This window comes from Panthera tigris, chromosome C1, assembly GCF_018350195.1.
Source record: "Panthera tigris isolate Pti1 chromosome C1, P.tigris_Pti1_mat1.1, whole genome shotgun sequence".
NCBI lineage: Eukaryota > Metazoa > Chordata > Mammalia > Carnivora > Felidae > Panthera > Panthera tigris.
The window spans coordinates 43,756,728-43,772,032 of record NC_056667.1 but is presented as its reverse complement, the minus strand read 5'-3'; the positions used below and the strand labels follow the sequence as shown (position 1 = coordinate 43,772,032).

Here is a 15,305-nt window from a genome sequence, read left to right as displayed (position 1 = left end):
GTATCTCTCTGGCAGTTCTGTCGGGTCCGTTACTTCAATGAATATTTCCATAGGGATCTGCCTCCCCTTCCCAATTCACTCGGGAGCCCCCTCAGGGCTGACACCATATCTTACTCATCTCTGTGCCCTCTCCCATCAGCCCCCAGACCAGGGCCCTAAACATAGGAAACATGCCACGTGCCTAGATGAATCACAGTCCTGGAAAAGTGGATACAGAAGAGGTCTTAAGTGATAGTGAGGTCGGTGGTCCCCAAACTTCAGCCTGCAGCAGAATCATGTGAAGGGCTTTTTAAAATTCCGACTGCGGAGCGCCCGGGTGGCTCAGTTGGTTAAGTGTCCAACTTGGGCTCAGGTCGTGATCTCATGGTCAGTGAGTTCGAGCCCCACGTCGGGCTCTGTGCTGACAGCTCAGAACCTGGAGCCTGCTTCGGATTCTGGGTCTCCCTCTCTCTCTGCCCCTCCCCTGCTCATTCGCTAGTGCACACTCTCTCTCTCTAAAATAAATAAACATTAAAAAAATTTTTTTAGGGGCGCCTGGGTGGCGCAGTCGGTTAAGCGTCCGACTTCAGCCAGGTCACGATCTCACGGTCCGTGAGTTTGAGCCCCGCGTCAGGCTCTGGGCTGATGGCTCGGAGCCTGGAGCCTGTTTCCGATTCTGTGTCTCCCTCTCTCTCTGCCCCTCCCCCGTTCATGCTCTGTCTCTCTCTGTCTCAAAAATAAATAAAAAACGTTGAAAAAAAAATTAAAAAAAAAAATTTTTTTAGGGGTGCTTGGGTGGCTCAGTCGGTTAGACGGCCGACTTCGGCTCAGGTCATGATCTCGCGGTCCGTGAGTTCAAGCCCCGCGTCGGGCTCTGTGCTGACAGCTCAGAGCCTGGAGCCTGTTTCAGATTCTGTGTCTCCCTCTCTCTGACCTTCCCCCGTTCATGCTCTGTCTCTCTCTGTCTCAAAAATAAATAAACGTTAAAAAAAAATTTTTTTTAAATAAAATTCAGATTGCTGGGCCACATCTCCTGTAAAGCTCCAGGAGAGCCCAAGAATTTGCATTTCTTTATTTTATTATTGTGCTTAATGTTTATTTTTGAGAGAGAGAGAGAGAAAAGCAGGGGAGGGGCAGAGAGAGCGAGACACAGAACTGGAAGAGGGTCCAGGCTCCATGCTGTCAGCACAGAGCCTAACACGGGGCTCGAACTCACGAACGGTGAGATCATGACCTGAGCCGAAGTCAGATGCTTGACCAACTGAGCCACCCAGATGCCCCAAATTTGCATTTCTAATAAGATCCCAAGTAATACTGACACTACTGGTCCACGGACCATACTTTGAGAGCCAGTGAGCTGGGCCAGCCCTCCCATTTTTCAGCTAGGGTGAATGAGACCCAGAGATTGTGGGACAGCTCTTGACTGTACATCACTCTTATCATCACTGCCATCGTCATAGCTCTCCTCACACACCCTGGGCAAGCATGTCATAGAGGTTACCACCTTCAGGCCTCATCCTAGGAGGAAGGTACTATGATTATCATTCTCCTACAGAGGAAAACCAGAGGCAAAGTGTCATTTGTCCCAAGGCATGCACTTGATAAGAGTTAGCCTAAGGATCTGAACTCTGATCTAAGTCTAGAGCCCACAAGTGTAACCACCACTCCACACAACTGCCTACAGCTTATGCTGACCAAGGACTTCTCTAGAGGTTCTCAAATCTTACAGGCTCATTTCTGGTGTGGAATGAGCTTGCGGTGCCCATGGCCTAAAGGCATGGTCCTTAAGTGTGCTTCTGGGGAGTCCCATGTCTTGGGAAAGCCTGCCTTTTAAGCCCCAGGAACCCTGAGTATTTTCTGCCACAAACGCTTCTTTTCCCACGTGACATCCTTCATCTGGCCCCACAGATGGGGCCTTCCTGGCTAGAAGACAAATGTCTACATTAATTCTTCAGCTGTACCACCCCACTCGGTGACAAAACACAGTGGAGTCACCTCCATTTATATGCCACAGTGTTACTGGGTTGTCACTTTCTGGCACGGGTCTGTCTCTCCCATGAGACTGGGAACTCACATGGACAGGGAGTTGATCTGAGTCACCTGAGTCCTCAGCACAGGGTCTGTCCAGAACAAGAGTTTAGTACTGATAGGAAGGAAGGAAGGAAGGAAGGAAGGAAGGAAGGAAGGAAGGAAGAAGGTAGAAGGAAGGAAGGAAGAAGGAAGGAAGGAAGGAAGAAGGAAGGTAGAAGGAAGGAAGGAAGGAAGGAAGGAAGGAAGGAAGGAAGGAGGAAGTCAGTCAGGAAGTGGTATAGGGTCAAAGGAGGGAATGAATGAGTGAATACATAACCAAACTCCCAGGAATTCCCTCTTCTGCCTTTCCAGATAGGACCACAGACTCTCTGGGGACCTCTGACATCATCCACTCCAACTCCCACTTTCAGAACTGCCCTAGCTGAACCCCTCCATGGGCTAGAACCTAGAGCTCTCTCCTGCTCCATACACACATCTACTACCCCAGGCTCCACTTACCTACATCCAAGATTGAAGGGCTCACTCTGGCTAAGACTGCTGAGCAATCAAAGAACTCTAATAGCCACAAGGATCTTGCTAGTACCCCATGATCGTGGCTCTGGGTCACCCAGAACGCGGCTGCTCCCCTGGCCTGACAGAGGGCAGAGAGATGGGAGCACATGTCCTGTCCTCTACCGGGCCCTGGCCTCCCCATCCAGACTTATTTCTTCTAATAGTCTCAAGCCATGAAAAGAGCTCCCAACTGTCCCCTCACACACCTGGGGTTTCCTTTGTTCCCGCTGTTCCCTGATGCCCTCTGACAGCTCTACATCCCAACCCTGGCCCCCATCAAGCCTGGCTCAGATGGCACCACCTCCAGGAAGTCTTCTGAGCTCCTCCTAAGTGAAAATTCCATCTTCCTTCTCAGTACCCTCTCCACACACACAAACACACGCACACACTTCACAGCCCTTTATCTCTCTCTCATACTGCTTTTTCTCTTAAGTTGGGCTGATTTGTGCTAATTTCTCCTTCTTGACCTTGAACGGCTGACATCAGGGATGGAGGTGATTCATCAGAGTATCCTGCCCCCACCAAACACTCAGGGCCTCGAACATAGTAGATGCTCAGTATAAGTGTCCCAAGAATGAAGGAATAATTGAATGTGAAAGAACAAGGGAATGTGTGAGTGAATGAATGGGAATAAACACACGTGTACATGAATGATCAAATGAATGAATGAATAAATGGATGAAAGAATGAATGAGTGCAGGAATGTCATTCTCTCCTACTCTCCAGTCTAAAGACTCCAGTTCCTTCTGGGGGCCCCTTCGGTTTGGCATGGCAGAATAAAGGAAGTTTTGAGATAAACAGAAGGGGGACAGGAGGAAGGAACAAAGCAAGGAGGCGGTGATACAGGAAGTAGAGGTGACATCAACATTCCTCCAAGGCCAGAGCCCCTCAGAACTACAGCCCTCTGTGGAGAAACTGGGCAAAGAAAGCAGTGGGAAGCCAGTTCAACAGTGCAGAGGAGAGAAGACACAGGTGGTAGAGATGGGCGGGAGGGGGGGGGGGAGGGGGGTTGCCAACAAGCCATGGAGGCCAGATTAGGGATGCATGAACAGAGTACCGAACCTGTCCAGCCAATCCTAAACTCCATCCTGACCAGTGGGCTCAAACATGCCCTTCCTGCCCCACTCAGCACCTCCATCTGCTGGGGCCAGAACGAACTCCTGGGCCCAGCTGCTGAAGCTCTGGACCCAGCCTCACACTGGACCCTTGTGCCGGAGGTTACTCACAACAAGGGCTAGGGCTCCCCCACCCACCCCAGATCTAAGTGAGTCAGCATCGGCTGCACCCTCTGGAGTGTGAGTCCACAGGCCCTTCCCAGAGCCAGCCTCCCCCATCCTGGTGAGAGGCCCGCCCAGCTCAGCTCAAATCGCAGGATGCTTCATGCCTCAGCCTGCCCAAGCAAGAAGTGTGTCAAGCACCAAAAGGCTTGTCTGGAACCCAGTCCTGGGGTAGAGGCAGATCTGCCTAGAGAGAGTGCTGGGGCTGAGGAGAAGCCAGCAGCAGGGGGATCCTAGGGAGTGCAGTCTTTCCCAGGCAGGGAGGCAGGGGAGGGGCGCAGGGGGGGTCTTACCCAAGTGGTGGGACCCTCTAGACCCAACTGCTTGCAGGGCGGAGGCGGGGGGAGCCTGCTGGGAACTTCGGGGGGAAGCAGCTCCGCGGGGAGAGGCTCAGAACCGGGCATGCGAGGTCCCAAAGCGAGCCTGATGGGGGAGGCTAGGAGAGGCTGCGGGAGGCACAGGAAGCAGCGGGTAAAAGACGGGCGGGCGGGGGCGCCTGGGCGAGTTCCCGATGACTCTGGTCCCCTCCCCTCCCGGGTACGGGTGGGGCGGCCCCGGGCTGCAGCGGCAGCAGTGATCGCAGAGGGCCAGGGCACCGAGCCGGCGCCAGACACCCCGCCCCGCCAGGCGTCAGTCCCGGGGCGCCGGGCAGAAGCGGAAACGTGGGCGCCGGACCTGGCAGTGTCCACGTGGAGCAGGACAGGCGCCAGGGCGCAAAAGCCGCTGCCTGTTCTTGCTAAGTCAGCCCCTCAGAGTCCAGAAACGTAATACCTGCTATTCGGTCACACCTTTACTGAGCACCTACTATGTGCCTAACACTGAGCTGGGTGCTGGGACCCAGCTTCTCTGAGCCAGACACACTGTTTTGCCCTAATGAGTATTGATAGAAAAAAATCTAAATGGACAGTTCAGAAAAGAACAAAGAAAATGAATGCCATCCATGATCGCTCCGCTCAGAGAGAACCACTGTTAGTATTTTAAGGCATGTGCTTCCAACCAGACTAGAGCTGAAGAGCTGAAAAATGTGGACCTGCCAACCGGGGAGGTGGAGACCCCCCTCCCCCCTCTCCGAGTGCATCTGCATATGTTATGTTATAGAGTGTAATATGATGTGACATGAAATACATGATATGGTCATGGGCATAAGTTGCTGCCTAGAAAAGTCTCCATCGGTATTCACGTTTGCGATACATGCTCATCAGCACCTGACAGAGGATGGTGGTGCTTCCTGAAAGACACCAGATCTTGGGAGGAGGAGTCTGGCAGTGGAAGTGCCTTCCACACCAGGATGGGAGGGGTGGAGAGTCAATCATGGCGGACACCTCACAGAGGCTGGTACTTGAACTCCTCCCGTCCCTGCCCCTCCCTGGAGAAAAGAACAGTGTGCAACAAAGAGAGCTATCATCCTGCCACCCCTGGGGCCCACGCAACTCTCCTGTGGGGACCTCTGACCATGACACAAGATGGGGCATTTTCTCAATTACTTTGCTTTGGCCACGTTCTCAGAGCACCCTAAGGGTGCAAGAGTCGCATGGCTGGATTGCTGGGCAACCCACGCATGGGGCTTGGCACGTGCGACATGGTCACACGGACAAGTGACATGCGCCTATCTCTGGCTCCACTAGCAACATTAATGCAGGAGACTCAGCTCGACTGGTGTCAGCAACAGCAAATAACATCTGAGATCGCTTTTTGAGTGCACTGAGACACATGTGGGGACACCCAGAAACATAAAGGACAGGGGACTTTACAGGGAAGGAGAATTCCCACACTGGCAGGATGGATCTGGGCTGGCATAAACCATGGTTTGATTTTAATGTGACACTCTTTATAATCAAATGGTGAATGCCATAGACATTCAGGTTATCTTAAAAAAAAAAAAAAGTGACCAGGGGCACCTGGGTGGCTCAGTCGGTTGAGCGTCCGACTTCGGCTCAGGTCATGATCTCATGGTTTGTGGGTTCAAGCCCTGCATCAGGCTCTGTGCTGACAGCTCAGAGCCTGGATCCTGCTTCAGATTCTGTCTCTGTCTCTCTCTGCCCCTCCCCTGCTTAAGCACTGTCTCTCTCTCTCAAATATAAATAAACATTTTTAAAATTTTTTAAATAAATAAAAATAATAAAAAGTTTAAAGTGACCATATTGGACATATTGTTTTGTAATCTGCTTTTTTTCTCTCTCAACAATTATCATAAATATCTTTCCATAATTTTCATTGCTACATAGTATTTCTCTTTATGGGTCTACTTGAATTTATTTCTTTTTGCCTTATAGCTTGATTGAGATATCATTACATACAATAAACTGCACATATTTAAAGGGTATAATTTGACAAGTTGTGACATGCATATTATGTATACCTATACATACATACACATATATATCCATGAAAGCATCACAATAGAGGTAATGAACATATTGTCACCACCAAAACTTCCTATAGCCCTTTGTAATCCCTCCCTTCTGCCCCGCACTGCCCCCTCCCCCACATCCCAGGCAAACAATAATCTGCCTCTGTCACTCTCGATTAGGTTGCATTTCTAGAAGGCTATATAAATGGAATCATACAGTATGCACTCTTTTTTGTCTGGCCTCATTCACTCGGCATAATTATTTTGCAATTCATATGTATGTTGCATACACCAATAATTCGTCCCTTTTTATTGCTGAGTAGAATGCCATTTTATGGTTATAGCGCAATTTGGTTATTCATTCACTTATTGACAGACTTTGGATTGTTTCTATTTGCTGGCTGTTATACAAATAAAGCTGGTATGAGCATTCATATTCAAATCCATGTGTGGACATATGCTGTCATTTCTCTTAGGTAAATACCTAGGAGTGGAATACCTAGGAGTGGTCAAGTCATATGATGGGTGTACGTTTAACATTTTTTAAGCTGCCAACATTTTTCCACAATGGTGGTATCATTCCACATTCCCACGAGTGGCATGCGAGAGTCCCAACTCCTCCTCATGCTCACAGCACTTGGTCAGCGAGTTTAACCTTAATCATTTCTGTGGATTCACAGTGCTTCATCATGGTGGGCTCCATTTATATTTTCCTGTCCGTTAATGTTGTTAAGCATCTTTTTGTATACTGACTTACTGATCTGGGTATCTTCCTTGGTAAAATGTCTATTCAAATCTTTCCCCATTAAAAAAAAAAATGGGTTGATTGTCTTATTATTGAATTGTAATAGTTCTTTAATACCCAAAAGAATTCAAAACAGGCTCTCCAAGATATATCTGTACAACCTATGTTCACGGGAGCACTGTTCACAATAGGCAAAAGGTAGGAACAACCCAAATGTCCATCGACCGATGAATGAATAAGCAAAATGTGGTACATGCATACAATGGAATACATTCAGCCTTAAAAAGGAAGGAAATTCTGACACATGCTAGAACATAGATGAACCTTGAGGCATTATGCTAAGTGTAATAAGTCAATCATGAAAAGGCAAATACTGTATGAGTCCACTATGTGAGATGACTAGAGTAATCAATAGAAACAAAGCAGAATGGCAGTTGCCAGGGGCACCTGGGTGGTTCAGTCGGTTAAGCATCCAACTTCGGCTCAGGTCATGATCTCATGGTTCATGGGTTCGAGCCCCACGTTGGACTCTGTGCTGACAGAGCCCAGAGCCTGCTTCAGGTTCTGTGTCTCCCTCTCTCTCTGCCTTCCCCCCCCCCCCCATTCTCTCTCTCTCTCTCTCTCTCTCTCTCTCTCTCTCTCAAAAATAAATAAACATTAAAAAAAATTAAGAAAAAAAAAGAATGGCAGTTGCTAGGGCCTGGGGCAGAAGGAAATGAGCAGTTGTTTAATGGATGTAGTCTCAGTTTGGCAAGAAAAAAAAAGTTCTGGAGATTGGTTGAACAGCAATATGGATATACTTAACACTACTTAACTGTACATCTAAAATTAGTTAAGATGGTAAATTTTATGTTATGTATATTTACCACAATTAAATTTTTTTCTCTTTTTATTTTTTTTATTTAGTAAACTCTACCCGCAACATGGGGCTCAAACTCATGACATTCTGAGATCAAGAGTCACATGCTCCATCGACTGAGCCAGCCAGGTGCCCTACAATTTAAAATTTTTTTAAATGTAAGTTTATACATAGGTAGACACGAGTCCTCCGTTGCATATACGTTTTGCAGATATTTTCTCCAAATCTGGGACTCATCTTTTCATTTTCGTAAGGTCTCTTGAAGAACAAAGATTTTTAATTATGATGAAGTCTAATTCATCAATTTTTTTACTTTATACCATAGACTTTTTGTGTTCTACTTAAGAAATCTTTGCCAAGAGTTGCCTGGGTGGCTCAGTCGGTTAAGCATCCACTCTTGATTCCGGCTCAGGTCATGATCTCACAGTCATGAGGTCAACTCCTGCGTCAGCCTGCTTAAGATTCTCTCCCTCTCTGCCCCTTCCCCCTGCCTCTCTCTCCCTTAAAAAAAAAAAAAATGCCAACTCCAAAGTCACTAGCATTTTCTTTTATGCTTTCTCCTAGACGTTTTATGGTTTTAGCTTTTACATTAAAAAAAAAATTTTTTTTTGTAGTTTATTTATTTTGAGACACAGAAAGAACGAGCAGTGGAGGGGCAGAGAGAGAGGGAGAGAAAGAGAATCACAAGCAGTCTCTGTACTATCAGCATGGAGTCTGACTCCGGGCTTGAACCCAAGAACCAACAATGAAATCATGACCTGAGCTAAGAATTGGACAATTGACAGACTGAGCCAGCCACTCAGGTGCCCCAAGCTTTTACATTTCGACTATGATCTATTCCAAGTTAATTTTCATATTTGGTCTGAGGTAAAGATAGAGGTTCTTTTTTTTTTTTTTTCTGACATGTGTCTATCCAGTTGTTCCAGCACCATTTTTTTTAAGTTTATTTATTTTTGACAGAGAGAGAGAGAGAAAGAGAATGAGTGGCGGAGGGGCAGAGAGAGGTAAACACAGAATCCAAAGCAGGCTCCAGGCTCCGAGCTGTCAGCACAGAGCCCGATGCGGGGCTCAAACTCACGGAGTGCGAGATCATGACCTGAGCCGAAGTCAGACGCTCAACCGACTGAGCCACCCAGGCGCCCCCCAGCACCATTTGTTAAAAAGATTCTAATTCTACCCACTGAATTGCCTTAGCACCTTTGTCAAGTCAATTGACTATATGTGTGGAGGCCTATCTTTGGACTCTCTACTTTGTTCTGTTGATCTGCATGTCTGTCTTTAGATCAATACCACATTTTCCCAACTACTCTCACATAGAAGTCTTGTAACCAAATCACATAAGTCCTACTGATTTGTTCGTTTTCAAAATAGTTTGGCTATTCTGAGTCCTTTGCATTTGCATTTAAATTTTGAAATCTGCTTGTCCATTTCTAAAAATAAAGTAAAGTAAAGCTTGCCCAGATTTTGATAGGGATGGTGTCATATCCATCAATTTGGAAAGAATTGACATTAATAATATTGAGTCTTTTGATCCATGAACATGGTATATGTCTCCATCTATTTAGGTTTTCATTAATTTCTCTCTGCAATATTTTGTAGTTTTCAGCTACAAGTCTTACACATCTTCTGTCAAATTTATTACTAAGTATTTCATATATTCATACTAATATAAATGTACTTTAAAATTTCAGGGGCTGCTGGCTGACTCGGTTGGAGCATGCGATTCTTGATCTCAGGGGGTCATGAGTTTGAGCCTCACATTGAAGGTAGAGATTAGTTAAAAGTAAATAAAAAGTTGGGGCACCTGTGTGGCTCAGTCAGTTGAGCATCCAACTCTTGATTTCGGATCAGGACACGATCTCATGGTTTGTGAGTTTGAGCCCCAAGTCAGGTCCTGCACTGACAGTGCAGAGCCTGCTTGGGATCTTCTCTCTTCCTCTCTCTCTGCTCCTCCCCTGTTCACAACCTCTATCTCTCTCTCTTTCAGAAATAAATAAATTAACTTAAAAATAAATAAATAAAATTTTCTATTTCAATAAGAATGTTGCCGGTATGTAGAAATCAATTACTTTTTAAATATTAAGCATCTGATCTGAAACTTAGTAAACTCACTTTCAGTGGCATTTTGTAGGTTCTTTAAAATTTTCTGGGGCACCTGCCTGGCTCAGTTGGTAAAGCATGTGACTCTTGATCTCAGGGTTGTGAATTCGAGCCCCACACTGGTGTGAAGATTGCTTAAAAATAAAATTAAAAAAAAATTTTTTTCTTGACAGAAGATTATGTTGTCTGCAAGTAAAGACCGTTTTTCTTTTTATTTTCAACCTCTATGCCTTTTATTTCTTTGTCTTGCCTAATTGCCCTTACTAGAAACTCCCAGCACAATTTTAAATACAAATGGTAAGATCCTGACATCCTCTCCTTGCTCTTGATCTTAGGGAGAAGGCACCCAATTTTCACCATCAAGTATAACTTTAGGACATTAGTTTTTTTTTATAAAAGCCCTTTATCAGGTTGAAGAAGTTCTCTTCTATTTCTAGTTTGCTACAAGTTTTTCTCAGGAATGGATGTTGGTTTTTGTCAAATGTTTTTTCTGCATCTATTGAGATGATAAAATGGTTTATCTTTTTAAACTTATTAATATGGTGAATTACACTGATTACTTTTCAAATGTTAAGCAAACTCTTCATCCCTAGGATAACATGTATTGCATAATGATGTACTTTACTTTTTATATATTGTGGGTTTTGATTTGTTAAAATTTTGTTAAGCAGGTCATCTAGCCAGCTCAGTCGGTGGCGTGTATGACTCTTGATTTCGGGGTTGTGAGTTCAAACTCCATATTTGATGTGGAGATTACTTTAAAAAGTAAATCTTTTTTTTTTTTTAATGTTTATTTATTTTTGAGAGAGAGGGAGGGAGGGGAGGGGCAGAGAGAAGGGAATGGAAGATTCAAAGCAGGCTCTGTGCTGACAGCAGAAAGCCTGATGTGGGGCTCGAACTCACAAACCGTGAGATCATGACCTGAGCTAAAGTCGGACACTCAACCAACTAAGCCACCCAGGAGCCCCAAGAAATTAAATCTTTAGAAAACAAATACATACATACATACATAAATTTTTGTTAAGAATTTTTGCACCTCAGGGCGTCTGGGTGGCTCAGTCAGTTGAGCGTCCAACTTCAGGTGATGATCTCAGAGTTTGTGGGTTCAAGCCCCACATCAGGCTCTGTGCTGACAACTCAGAGCCTGAAGCCTGCTTCAGATTCTGTGTCTCTTTCTCTCTCTCTCTCTCTGCCCCTTCCTCGCTTGTGCTGTCTCTGTCTCTCAAAAATAAATAACTGTTAAAAAAAAATTTTAAGGATTTTTGCATCTCTATTCATTATATTGTTCTACAGATAATATATGTTCAGGGTAATGCTGGGTTTGAAGAATGAGTTCGGAAGTGTTCTCTTTTCTTCAATTTCTGGAAGAGTTTATAAATTAATATTACCTCTTCCTTAAATGTTTGGTAGAATTTGACAACAAAGTCATCAATATGTTACCTTTGTGGGAGGCTTTTTTTTTAATGTTTATTTATTTTTGAGAGAGACAGAGACAGAGCATGAGTGAGGGAGGGGCACAGAGAGAGGGAGACACAGAATCCGAAGCAGGCTCCAGGCTCTGAGCTGTCAGCACAGAGCCTGACACAGGGCTCAAACCTATGAACCGTGACGATGACCTGAGCCAAAGTTGGAGGCTTAAGTGATTGAGCGACCCACGTGCCCTGAGAGGCTTTTTAACTACACATAAAATTTATTTAATAGATATAGAGTTATTTAACTTAACTATTCCTTCTCAACTGAACTTGATACTTTTATCTTTCTCCATTTCATCAAAAAATTTAATTTATTGGATGAAGTTATTCATAATATTCCCTTATTATCTAGTTAATATCTGTTAGATCTGTAGTGATCCCTCTATCATTTCTGAGGTTGGTAATTTATATCTTCTTTTTCCTGATCAGGCTGTCTAGAGGTTCATCAATTCATTAATCTTCTCAAAGAACCCTATTTTTGTTTCATTTGTTTTTCCTACTGTTTTTCTGTTTTCAATTTATTTTTCTTTAATGTTTACTTATTTATTTTGAGAGAGAGAGAGTGAACAGTTGAGGCGCTCAGAGAGAAGACAGAGAATCCCAAGCAGGCTCCTTGCTGTCAGCACAGAGTCTGATGAGGGGCTCAAACTCACTGTGAGATCATGACCTGAGCTGAAACCAAAAGTCAGATGCTTAACCAACTGAGTCACCCAAGTGTCCCCCTTTTCTTTTCTTTTCCTTTCTTTTCCTTTCTTTTCTTTTCTCTTCTTTTCTTTTTTAATTTTTGCTGTGCCAACATTCCCTCTTTTTTTTTTACAAAGTTTATTTATTAATTTTGAGAGAGAGAAAGAGAGAGGGAGTGAGTGAGAGAGAGAATGAGGAGGGGAGGGGGAGGGGAAGAGGGAGAGGGAGAGAGAGAATCCCAAGAAGGCTTTGCACTCTCAGTGTAGAGCCTGATGTGGGACTCCATCTCACGACCGTGAGATCATGACCTGAGCCAAAATCAAGAGTCCAACACTTAAGCAATTAAGCTGCCCAAGCGCCCCCTCTCTGTTTTCTATTTATTAATTTCTCCCCTTCTCATTATTATATCCTATCTTCTGCCTACTTGGATTCAGTTTGCTTTCACTTTCTGGTTTCATGACAGTGGAAGTTCAGGTAATTTATTTCCTTTTTTCTAATATAAGTGTTTAATGCTATAAATTTCCCTCAAGTACTGCTTTAGCTGCATCCCCCAAACTTCCATATTGTGTTTTCATTTCATTAAGATCAAAATCATTTCTAATCTCTCTTGTGGTTTCTTTTAGACCTATATTTTATTTAGAAGTGCATATTTTTGTCCTAAAATGTGTGGAAATTTTCCAGATATCTTTCTGTTGTCAATTTATGATTTAACTCTATGTGATCAGAACACTTTTAAATATATTGATACTTATTTTATTGCACTAGATATAGTCTTCTGTAGTATTTCATTTGCACTTGGAAAGAATACATATTCTGCTGTTGTTGGGTAGAGTATTCTATAAATGTCAGATTAAGTTGGTTGAGTGCTGTTCAAATCTTCTATATTCTTACTGACTTTTTGTCTAGGTGTTTTATCAAATATGTTGAATGTGTTGAAATATTTTACTATAATTATATATTTGTACATTTCTTTTTGTGGTTCTATTAGGTTTTGCTTCATGTATTTTGATACTCTGTTTCTAAATGCATAACCACTTAGATGGGGCGCCTGGGTGGCTTGGTCGGTTAAGCGTCTGACTTCGGCTCAGATCATGATCTCACGGTCCGTGAGTTCGAGCCCCGCGTCGGGCTCTGTGCTGACAGCTCAGAGCCTGGAGCCTGTTTCAGATTCTGTGTCTCCCTCTCTCTCTGCTCATCCCCTGTTCATGCTCTGTCTCTCTGTGTCTCAAAAATAAATAAACGTTAAAAAAAAATTTTTTTTAATAAAAAAAATAATAATAAATGCATAACCACTTAGAACAGTTATGACTGATTAGTGAATTGACCCTTTATCATTATGTAATGACCCTCTTTATTCCTGGTAATATTCTTACTCTTATATCTATTTTCTTTTTAATTTTTTACAATTTTATTTGAGAGGGAGAGTGAGTGGGGTAGAGTGACAGGGGTGAGAGAGAGAGAGAGAGAGAGAGAGAGAGGGAGATTCTTAAGCAGGCTCCACATTCAGCACAGAGCCCAATGTGGGGCTCAATCCCACAACTCTGGGATTGTGACCTGAGCCAAAATCAAGAGTCAGATGCTCAACCGGCAGACCCACCCAGGCACCCTGTGATCTACTTTCTTCTGAGTACTGTTCGCATAATATATCTTTTTATATCCTTTTACTTTTAACATATGTGTGTTTTCATATCTAAAGTATATGCTTTATAATCTTATAAATAGTATATATTTGGCTCTTGTTTTTTTAAATCCAATCTTACAATTTCTTCCCTTTAATTGGAGTATTTAGGCTACTTACACATAACGTGATTATTGGTATGCTTAGGTTAAGTCTACCATCTTGCTGGGCTTTTTTGTCTCACCTACTCTTTGTTCCCCTTTTCCTCTTTTTCTGCCTTCTTTTGAATTATTTGAGCATTTGTTATTTTTTATGTTTATTTTAAATTTTTTTTATGTTTATTTATTTTTGAGAGAGAGACACAGTGTGAGCAGGGGAAGAGCAAAGGGAGAGGGAGACAGAGAATCTGAAACAGGCTCCACACTATCAGCGCAAAGCCTGCATGGGGCCTGAACCCACAAACAGTGAGATCATGACCTGAGCTGAAGTCAGACACTCAACCGACTGAGCCACCCAGGTGCCCCTTAAGCATTTATTATTATTTCATTCATACAGTAGCATGGCTAGCAATAAATTAACCGTACGTAGAAATGACTGAGAACCACATAAATCTATCCCACTAAACCCACACTCAACGGATTTCCAACACAACTTTCCTTCAGTTACCTCACAGAAGCCCGCAGCCATTCCAACATCACCCAACACAAGCAAAAGTATTACCATGAGGAATTCAAAGTGGAAAGAGGCAGCAGCCTCAACGGATTGTAGTTAAAATAACTTGTGTTTTCAAATTTTGCACACATGATCACGTAAGCACATTGCACTGGAAGGATTAGTTGAAGCACCTGCCCTCCTGCAGTAGACTGTGTACAACCTATGAACAGTGTAAGACTGATGTGCCTTGGCCCTTGCACACGACATCATATCCAATAAACATTTGTTAAATGGCTGTGTAAGCAAGTGAAATGAACCCTAGACTGAAAGTCACAGAACCTGTGTTTGAATCCAACTCTGCCACTAAGCTCCAGGACCTTGAACGTGTTACTTACTTTCCTTGATCTTCAGTTTCATTTGTTTGTAAAAGCCCTTTTTAAAACATCATTGTATTTTAATGATTTTTTTTAACCTAAGGAATCTATCCATCCATATGGTTTGAAAATTAAACAGTACTGAAAGGTTTATAATGAAAGGCAATTGTACTCTACCCCTCTCCTCCTAACCACCAGTCCTGCTCCCAAGAGGCAACCACTTTTTCTTTACCTATTTCTCCTAGTTACCTATGATTTTATAAATAATGTGCTTATACAGCAATTTCTCACTTTATCAGTTTTAAACATTATCTAGTGGTGTCTTTCCATGACAAGTGATGGATTAACATATACCACTGCCATAATTCTTCTCTCTCCCTACCCCAAGAGAATTCTATCTGTGGTGACCTTTGTAAAGTCAAGTAATACACATAGCACTTTTTCTGTTGTTCCATAATCTATAGACAGTACGGCTTGATATCCCACTGTGTAAAATGAGGACATTAGGGCCTTTGCTTTCCCGTTCAGCTCTCTTCTCCCTCTTCTACCTCTCAGCTTCCCTGTATGAATTTTTTAATTGTCAAGGTTGTTAACATTAAATTCTGTCCTG

General features: G+C 43.5%; 1 protein-coding gene across 1 annotated transcript in view; it reads right to left on the bottom strand.

Moving 5' to 3' along the window:
• The window catches only part of ACOT11 (acyl-CoA thioesterase 11), a 53,753-nt gene extending 49,510 nt beyond the window's left edge, over positions 1–4,243 (bottom strand). The window contains exon 1 of the mRNA XM_042993847.1: positions 4,133–4,243. Coding sequence (XP_042849781.1) covers positions 4,133–4,243 — 111 coding nt within the window. The remainder of the gene's footprint in view (positions 1–4,132) is intronic.
• Between the last annotated feature and the right edge of the window lie 11,062 nt (positions 4,244–15,305).